At 52.6% G+C, this 10,125-nt stretch overlaps 1 protein-coding gene and 1 pseudogene across 11 annotated transcripts in view; one reads left to right on the forward strand and one right to left on the reverse strand.

The window, feature by feature from the left end:
• Positions 1-8,115, forward strand: part of HSBP1L1 (heat shock factor binding protein 1 like 1) — a 10,533-nt gene extending 2,418 nt beyond the window's left edge. For 2 of the 11 annotated variants that reach the window (XM_025048146.1, XM_025048145.1), the window contains 5 exons: positions 3,740-4,062; positions 4,574-4,640; positions 5,307-5,432; positions 5,573-5,685; positions 7,559-8,115. In XM_025048146.1, coding sequence (XP_024903914.1) covers positions 4,012-4,062; positions 4,574-4,640; positions 5,307-5,432; positions 5,573-5,685; positions 7,559-7,747 — 546 coding nt within the window. In that variant the 5' untranslated portion in view covers positions 3,740-4,011 and the 3' untranslated portion in view covers positions 7,748-8,115. The other 9 variants (XM_025048149.1, XM_025048151.1, XM_025048147.1 and 6 more) reach the window with 9 other exon arrangements.
• Positions 958-1,073, reverse strand: LOC112481301 (annotated as a pseudogene).
• Positions 8,116-10,125: the final 2,010 nt, after the last annotated feature.

Below are 10,125 nucleotides of genomic sequence, written 5' to 3' on the forward strand. Positions count from 1 at the left end.
AAAGAGGAGAGAATCCTGGGTCCCGGGGTTCTTAGCCTCGGGTGTGAAGCTGGGGAGATGCACCTTAAAACATACATATTGTGGTAAAAAACACATAACATCAAATTTACCATCTTAACCATTTCAGTGTCTGGTTCAGTGACATTAAGTGCATTCACGTGCAGTTGTCACCACCGTCATCTCCAAAACATTTCCATCTTCCCAAACTGAACCTCTGCATCCATTAAACGCGAACCCCCGCCCCTCCCACAGCCCTGGCACCCACCGCATTCCTCCCTTTCATCATGAGTGAGAACGCTCTAGGTACTTCATGTAAGTGCGCGCACACGGTGTCGAGTCCGGCATAATGTCTTCAAGGTCCATCCCACACTGCAGCGTGTATCAGAACTGACTTCCTTTTTAAGACCGAGTGATACTCCTCTGTGTACATGTCACATTTTGTTTATCCATCGTCTGTCGATGGACACTCGGGTCATGCCCTCCTTTTGGCTGCTGTGAACAAGTCTAGTCAAGTCCCTGTTTTTGCTTCTTTTGGGCACGAACCCGGAAGTGGGCTTGCTGAGTCATGTGGCAATTGTACGATGATTCCAAGGCCATCCCCGCCTCCACAGCGGCCCCCACCAGCGGTGCGAGAGCTCCAGTCCTTCCCCGCCCTCACCGGCACTGTGGTTTCTTGGTTTCTGGTCATTTGATAACTGGTCTTCTAGTGAACGTGAAGAGCTGTCTCCTCGAAGTTTCGGTCTGCATTTCCCTCGTGACTGCTGATGCCGAGCATCTTCCCATGTGCTTATCGGCCATTTGTATGTATTCTTTGGAGTCTATTCAAGTCCTTCGCCAATTTTTAATCAGGCTTTTTTGTCGGTTTTTTTTTTTTTTTTTTTAGGGGAGGCAACCTTTAGTTGACCTCACAGATTGCAAAGATCTTGTCAGTTTACAATCCCTTATTTTTATTTTTTATGCCTATAGCACCTGGTCTTCCTGGGTGGTCTCCCATCCAAGTACTAACCAGGCCCGGCCCTGCTTAGCTTCCGAGCTCAGACATCGGGCTTGTTCAGGGTGGCGTGGCTGTAGACTGTTCTTTGTTCTTGAGTTTTAGTTCTCTAAATGTTCTGGATATCAGTCTCTTGTCAGATATGTGATTTGCAGATTTTTTTCTCCCATTCTGTGGGTTGCCTTTTTGTTCTATTGAGTGTCCTTTGAGGCACAAAAGTTTTTATTTTCATGAAGTACAACTTATCTATGTTTATGTTTTGTTGCCTGTGCCTTTGGTGTCATATCCAAGAAACCGTTGCTAAACCCATTGTCATGAAGTTTCCCCTGCTTGCTTCTACGAGTTTATGGTTTGAGTCTTCCGTTCGGGTCTGCGATCCATTCTGAGCGGACTTTTGCATGGGGTGTTAGGTAAGGGCCCAACCTCATTCCTTTGCACGTGGAGCCCTAACGAACCTGGTGGGACTTCGAGACTGAAACAGAGACGAGCATGAGAATTAAACCTTAAGCCAAGTGGTGCTCAGAGCGTGCTGTGCTCCCGACACGCGACCTCGTGACGGGCACATGGCCAGACCAGGGGCCAGCCAGGCGGACCTACAGGAAGATTCCGGAAAGGAAAACATTTAAGCGACCTCCACCGGCACGTTGGGTTCCTCTCTCACTCATGGGGCGAGCGTGTTCCCTTCTCTAACAGACTGTTCTTCGCCTCTGGCTCTGGCACCCACTCGGATTCTTTCCTGCACATGGTCAAGGCCCCTCACTGCCTCTCGGGGTGGTGGGGGGGAGGGCTCACCCCGCCCCGCATCAAAGTGACCCCTTAAATAATTTCCCCTGCTTTTCCCCTGCTTTTCACGTGAGTGAGCTCTGGTCCCTGAAACCCTTGCCTTCTGCTGAGACACCTCCCTCCGGCTTTGGTTGGCTGCCAGGCTGCCTCTGGCCCCCGCCCCTGTGGGTCTGCCCTGCACTGGGGGGCAGGGAGGACCCACAGAGACCATCGGCAGTGAGGCTGCTTTCCTGGGCCCCCCCATCCCCCGCCCTCTGCCTTAAGTAGCACAGAGATGTCCCTCACCATCGGCCACTCCAGTGTCCACACAGCGCTCCCTCCCACCGCAGCCCCTCTCGGAGGAAAAGAGACAGATGCTAAAAAGACATGGAAAATGGCAAAATAGCCATCTTTTAAAAAAGTTATTTGAACAGCTTTATTAAGATATAATTCACAGACCATAAAATCCACCCCATTAAAGTGAACAGTTCAACAGCTGTACAACCATCGCCACTATCTATTTGAGACCATTTCCGTCCTAAAAGCAACCCCAGCATTTCATCAGCCTCTCCCACGGCGCGCGGCAGCCGCCTCTGCTGTGTCTGTGCATCGCCATCGGTGCCCGTTCCACACGAATCGAGTCTGCAACGTGGCCTTTGGGACTGGCTTCTCTCCCCGAGTGTGATGTCGCCGATACCCATTTTTAAAAAAGTTATTTGAACAGCTTTATTAAGATATAATTCACAGACCACAAAATCCACCCCATTAAAGTGAACAGTTCAACAGTTGTACAACCATCGCCACTATCTATTTGAGACCATTTCCGTCCTAAAAGCACCCCAGCATTTCATCAGCCTCTCCCACGGCGCGCGGCAGCCGCCTCCGCTGTGTCTGTGCATCGCCATCGGTGCCCGTTCCACACGAATCGAGTCTGCAACGTGGCCTTTGGGACTGGCTTCTCTCCCCGAGTGTGATGTCGCCAAGGCTCACGTCCGCGCTTGACTCCTCCTCACGGCTGGTGACACTGCACCGCAGGGGACACCACGTGCTGGCCACCCAGTCGCCTCGTCCGTGGTGGACACGGGTTCTTCCTCCCAGCCCCGCCGTGTGAATCATGCTGCATAAGCGTTTGTGTGCGCGTTCCTGCTGGGCACGTGGTGCCGTTCCTCTTGGGTGGACACAGAAAGGTGGAATCGGGGTGACACGGCACCTTTATATCTAGCTTTTCACAGCGCTGCAGGCTGCCGTCCCCGGCGGCGACGCGTGAGGCTCCAGCTTCCCGCCCCCTCGCCGACACTCTGCGTTGTGATTGCAGCCATGACGGTGTCACGGGGACCTCAGCGTGGTTTTGACTTGTGTTCTCCCGATGACAAATGATGCTGCACGTCTTTGCACGTGTGGCCGTGTTTCACACATTGGGCAACCCAAGTGCTGCTGCTGAGCTAGGCCCCGGGGCCCGGGGGTGACCTGGGCAGGCACGGTCTTGCCTCACCGGGCTGGAGTCCAGCGGGGGCTAAAGCCATACCTGGGAGCCCACCCGCGAAGTGACCCACAGCCCCAGTCCAGACCCTGGAGGGCGCCGGGGGAGGGGGAGGCGAGGCTACCATTCCCGACAGCCAATAAAATCAAAATCCAGATGCAGGTGCCGGTCACAGAACAGAGCCACAGGCCTGGACGCGATTCGGATGGCAGTTTCCTGTCATCTGAACGGGCGATTACAGGGCTGATCCCCCTGTTAGAAAGGTGACCCAGTGCGAGGTAGAGCCGGAGGGAGGTGCGGGGCTGGGGGCGGGGTGTGAGTTGAACGGGGGACAATGTCTGTGAGATGAGAGTCCTGTGGTGGCCGGTGGTGGCAGCAGCACAGCACTGTGGCTCTGCTTAAAGCCACTGAGCTGTGCACTCAACAGTGGTAATGAAGGTCGGTTTTATGTCGCGTATATTCTGTAAGAATGACGTCCACGGCCACCTTGCTCATCTCTGATGCAGGGAAACGAAGAAACCAGAGCTGCGGATCCACTCAGACCTGGGCCTCCGCCCCGGGACAAGGCCCGTGACCTCAGGGACGGAGCCGCCCCTCCCGGACGCCGGCAGCTGCTGGCGTCCCCAGCGCCACACGCCCAGGAGTTCGGGCGGCGCGCAGGCTCCCAGGTGCGCGCTCCCCTCCGCCGCCCCGCCCGCGCCCACGCTGCGGGACCAGACGCCGGGACAGCCGCCCTGACCTCCAGGGCCGCCAGGCCGCAGACGCTCCCGGGGGCCACATGGACGCGCGGGGGCCCGAAGCCCCGGGCGGGGAGGCGCTGCGAAGCGCGGTGAGTGGGGACCCCGCCCTGCCTCGGTGCTGGAGCCCCTCCTGGGCGGGAACTGGGGGCGGGTCGCGGGTGGCTGACCGCACCTCCGAGGGGCTCAGAAACCCGCCCCCGCAGAGACCCCGAGACCCGGCAAGCCAGGGTCAAAGGCAGAATCTTGTGTCTTGGGAAAAAGGTGTCAGATGATGTACAGATGGCGCCTGCGGTTTATGACTTTCTCTGTGTTGTCTTCAAGACACGTGATAGTTCCAGAGCTGATGTTCAGGCCAATGACCCCGTTGGGGCACCTGTCTGAGCTGGGGCTGGGGCTGGGCCTGCTCCCCAGTGGGTCACGCACTTGGCTCTCACTGACCCAGCCCCGTTGGCCAGAAAGACTGCTGCCCTTTTGAATGTAAAGGCCTTGGCACCCTGACAAAACCCAACTCACTGTATGTGGCTGGTTCTGCCCACGATGCTCAAGGTGCCTACGCCGAAGTGTAAACTTATACTCTTGTCTTATGGTTCATTATTTCAGGCAGAAAATCTCTTCCAGGAACTCCAAGAACATTTTCAAGCTCTGACTGCAGCACTGAACCTCAGAAATATCCTTTTCTTATAGCAAATGCTGTGATGCTTCTGGGCTGATACATCATCACGGAATACCTTTCTAGTGGGTAATTGTGGACCTAGGACTTCCTGGTGTTCACATTCATGTCTTTACGTGGCATCCTGGGTGTAATCGGCACCCACAGGTAAGTTCTTCCTGCCTGACCGGCAGGACAGGCAATCGTGTGGCAAGGACGAACAACGCGGCCCACAGGTCTGTCCCACCAAGCCCTCAGGGAAGCCGGGCGGCCTGCTGGACGGCGTTCAAACCCTACCACACTCAAACCCGCAGGCGTGACAGGGTGGGCCCCAACACAGGCAGCTGGCCCTATGTATGTTTGTGCTTTATCACTTGATCGGCTCACTGCTTTGTTAAGACATGAATTCAAACAGAATTAAGGTAGAATGTTTGCTTCCAGTCTGAGCAAATCCAGACAAGGGGAGCAGCTGCCCTAAGACCTGACAGTGTGAGCAGAATTCACACAAATTCGTTCCTCAAAAGCTGTATGCAAAGTGTTTGCACGTGGAACCACCACCGTGCGATGTCTGGTTCTGGAGACGGGCGCCCACAGGGAAGGAGATTTGGCATGATAACCGTAAACTCGGTTCATTCCCATGACCTTTCACATACCTGTTGGAGTTCGCTTACGACGAAAACATACCAGACGACCTCACGTTCCCAAGTCTGCGTCCGCACTGGAGGAGCCAAGTTCGCGGAATTGAGCCCACAGTGCCAAGGATACAGACACACTACGAAACCCCAGCAGGTACCTGCGGACGTGAGTCAGGTGAGTCCACTCGGCCTCTGACTCCCTCGTGTCACAAGTGGCACTGCCAGGGCCTTGGTGCAGGGTCACCTGGTCGGGAGGCACCATTGGAAGCAGGGTCTTTGAGGGCTTTTGCGGGGGGTGGGGTTCTCTGCATGCAGCTCTCCTTAACACTGAACTGGAAGAAATGGGGAGTCGGATCGAGGACCTACAGAAGAATGTCAACGACCTGATGCTGCAGGCTGGGATCGAAAACGCTGCCACGGAACAAACGGTGAGGCCCTCACTAGGAAACCAAGTGAGTTTACTTTCTGCAGATTTTACGATGACCTTCACCTTGAAAAATGAATCCCCATGTTTGTCCATGATGGGAATTACTGCCTCTGTGCCACACGGAAACTCAGGGATGACAAAAGCCGTTCACAAATGTTCTCTTCCAAATAGGCCATCCGAAACACTCTCCTAATCCCTTTAAAAATGCACATTTTAAATGAAAAACTCTATGATTCGAAAACTGGATTTTATTAAAGGACGTTTTACTCCCACCCCTCAAATTAGTCTTCAGTCAAAACACAAATCGCGATGACGTGAAGACTGGGGGTTGCAACTAGCAGCTTCCGCTGGAGACAGTATAGTCGGGGAACCCTGTAAAGGTGACACACGTACATTCTCGGGTGGTCTGCAGGACCCCACCCCGACCCCCCACAATGCAAACACCTTTCCAGGGTAACTCTGCCTTTAATCTTAAAGACGTGAACGAACACTGGGCTTCGGGTCTCAGCTGGATTTAGGTCCGTGCGGCATGAGCGGGGGGCGCGTCCTCTTCCCGAGATGCTCAAGCACACGAGCTGGCATCGCGGTCTGACCAGAGGGCACATTTTAGTCAATTAGGTGCTTTCGCTTTCCTCGTTTTCCCAATTCCTTCACAAGTGTTACTCTAAGTCAGCTGGCGAATTATCCGTACGTACGTACCTGCTAAGTCAGAGGTAGTTCACTGTCAGCGACTTGCAATTACCTACACCTGGTATTCTGGTGAAAAAGGTAACTGCACCCTATGTCCTGCTACGCACTGGGGCGGGCACTCTGAAATTCTGTCCACCGGGTGAAAAATACAGCTTCCCAGGCTCAGGCTGCACCAGACTGCTCCCGTCTGCTCTCCAGCCAGCTGGACACCAAGGCCTCTGGCCACTGCGGGCTGATAGGGGATATGCCAGGGCCCGAGGACAGGAACCAGTGAGCCAGCTTCCATGCCATCCCCAGCGTTGGCACACCGCCGGGCACAGCATGGTGACACAGTCCCTTCCCTTCATCACCCAGACTCCAGCTGGCTGTTTTAAGTTTGGTCAAAACACACTAAATATGAAGCATCAAATTAAATGGTTAAATAGGTATCCAAACGTCACGTTTTTGACACATAGTCATTACTTAAAGCAGCGTGAGAGGTCACAGATCTAAGTGTGTGAAGCTGTTAATGCCTTTGACATTAGAAGAAGGGCCTAAGTACGTTCAGATCTGTTCGGCCTGTGCCTGTTGGTGGCACTAAGTCAGGGCTGGGGTGTGGATCTCCGGGAACCCCGCAGACCTCCTAAACTGTCCCTGTTGTGGGGAGTGGTGAGTGGGGGGAGGCCATGACCCCGAGTGTTAAAAGCTACGGACCCATGTTCTGAAAGATCAGGCCCCTCATCAGCCTCCGCATTAAGCTGAGTCTGTAACACCTCCCTGCTCCGGCCGGTGCGGACCGGCCCGCGCAGGCCCAGAGTGCGCCCGGGCACGGGCGACGACGGTCGGTGATGGAATGCTGACCCAGCACCGTCCACTCGGCTGGGCTGCGGGTCCATGCTGACTCCGACGAAAATGAGGATCACTTAACATTTATGTTTTTCTCTACACTGAATTTTTCCTATACAAAAGATGTTTTACTAATTACAGGAAATTAAGGTACTTTTACTGAAAGCTTGGACTCGTTTATTTAACTGTGTGTTAGCTGGTACATAAGGCAATTATTACTTCATTCCAGTTTTTTTTTCTTACAGACTTGAAGACAGAATCCAGTCACTTGAAAATGTAACAAAATAAAAAATTTACTTTTTGAGTAATAATCTATATAACCTGAGTTCCGACTTCTAGTATTTAAAAATTCATTCTAGCAAAGTAAAAGATCAGCAGAACAGAGACGCTGCGGTAGGAGTAACTCAGCCGGTGACGGGCCCCACAGCGAAGCGGCTCCGACACGGCCGGGGGCGCCCAGCGCTGGCCACCACGGAGGGACAGCGAAGCCACACGCGGCTGTTTGTTCTGAACCCGAAGCTCCGCCATGCTTTTCAAAAAGCCCATAACCAGTTCTCTGGTCGAAGCTGCTTTTTAAATGACTGCATTCCAAGTCAACGTGTCCGGTCTCAGTGTCCGGAGGACGCGCTGCATCTGTCCGGTGGGAATGTTCTGACACGTGTTCCGCACCAAACCGGCAGGCAGGTGCCCGGGCGCTGTGCTGCCTTCCGAGGTCGCCCGCGCCCTCTCCGCCGAGGAGATCTTGGCAGGCTAAGGGGAAACGCTTTCAAAAAAATCGGCCAGTTCCCCACTCTCCAAGGCTGAGTAAAACAGACCTGACCACCTAAAAAAGGGGTCAGTGAGAGGCTCTCATTGTAAAAAACATGATTCCTGCATATAAAATAAATCATATTCTTCATTCAAAGGTCAAAATCAACCATAATTGTACAATTTAGAACTAACCACTGTCAACATTTTTTCTCTGCATATTGTTTATAACCTAACATTCTGTTCTCTTCGTATCATAAACATTTTCCTACGTGAAAATTTCATACCCACTTCTTTATGGTTAACTGATGGCCTGTCCTATATCTGCAACGATTCGACCACCCCTTTCGCTGTTCCCTGGGCACGGCATCGTCACCCGCTCTCTCACTGTCACGCGGAATCGGTAGTGAGCACCCTTATCATGACTTCCGGGCAGATTCCATCAGCGGCGGAGTCTGGCTAAAGGCCAAGAACAGTTAGCTGGATGCGTCTTATTCTCCCGGCAGGGGGTGCACGCCTTTCTTGATCCGCAGCCTTTAAATTGCACCATTTAAATTCAATATTCTTGGTGATTTAAAATCAGGATAGTTCATTTGATTATAAGAAAAATCTCAAAGCGCCTTAGCTATGATCATCATTTTAGCAGAAACTGAATATGTATTTGAATCGAAGTAAACCAAACAATTTGAGTCCTCATCAATACATAGAACAGTTTAAAATCCAGGATTTTTTAACAGTAGAAAAGGAAATTTCTATTAGTTATTAACTAAAATAAAAACAGAGATATTGTCAAAAATACACTAACTTCCTTCTACAGGAAGCTCCTGGCTGACCCCCCTTCAGCAGGTGGCACGTAACACCTCGGCCATTCAGAGGCCACAGACATCCACCTTTAAAGGTCATTTAGCCATTTAAAAAATCATACCTGTTTCAATATCTTTCTGACATTTTAACAAATGATTGCTATTTTTCTTCACCATTTACATATACTCAAAAGGAATCAGAATGTTTTCATAGGAACGGAGAAGAGACATGTGTTTAAACTCTAATTCTATTCTAAACTACAAAACTTCATGAGAAAGTGTTTTATTTACAGAACACGTAAGTAAAATGGAGTTATTCAACACCAAATACTACATTTACATGCCTGTAACTTAAAACTAACTTAACACGAAGTGATGACACTTAGGAAAAGCTGAGTAACAGAGGGTTGGACCTGTCGGGCAGAAGCTCTGGGCGCAGCTGTCTGAAGCATCACTGTCTCACGTGTAATGTTCTTCACAGCCTCATCCATCGCCAGGGCTTTTAGGGTTCCCCAGATCTCCTCCTCACCCCCAGGCGGGGGCCAGATCTTTTCAGAGCTAAAACCAGAGAGCGTTCCGCCCGGTTTCCGAGGCAGAGCCACACCGGCCCCACTTCTGATGGCCGCCCCCACCCCAAGGCACCTCTTCTGCACCTGATCTCGGCCCTCCCCAGGACGGCCATCCGGTCAGACCTCTCTCTGCACGATGTCACAGCCCTCTCCTTGTCAACCGTCAGTTGTGGTTTATGTGACCAACTGGCTGTCTCCACAAGGCAAGTTCTGTCACCGCCACGTGCCCTGTCCCTGGGGCCTAAAGCTACTCAAACACTTTTTCAAATTAATGAGTTTCAAGAGTTTCAAAATACTTTGCAGTCTTTTACATGATGCTTTCTGCCCGTGAAGATGTGTGAGCGCTTGACCTCTATGTTGAGCAAGAAAACCGGGGGCCAGAGGGAGGACCTGGGCTAACGGCAGTGACCGGCAAAACAGCGGTGTCACCCGAGTGAGCGTGCAAGGCGGCACGATCTCATGGGGCACTGTCGGTGTTGATAGCTGTTGATGACAGATGTAAACGCGCCAGCAAAGAATGCTAGGATCAGATGCATCTTGAAAGCCATGAGTGAAACTGTAGCAAACACTATTCAATATGGCACCCATATAAAGTGGATCCTCCCAGCGTCCCCATTCTGATGTGCGCCCCCGTCTCTCCCGTTAGCACCCGAGCTCTCAGCTGACGCGGGGGAGGCCGGCGCGGGCCAGGGCAGCACCCGCAGCGCGGCGTTCAGGGCGGTGTGGGTGGCGGGTGCTGGGGCCCCACGGGGTGCCAGGCGCCTTCCCGCCTCCCCGCGGGACCCCGGCGTGTCCGCCCCTCGTTTT

Source organism: Pteropus alecto, unplaced genomic scaffold (assembly GCF_000325575.1).
Source record: "Pteropus alecto unplaced genomic scaffold, ASM32557v1 scaffold14, whole genome shotgun sequence".
In the NCBI taxonomy this organism is placed as follows: domain Eukaryota; kingdom Metazoa; phylum Chordata; class Mammalia; order Chiroptera; family Pteropodidae; genus Pteropus; species Pteropus alecto.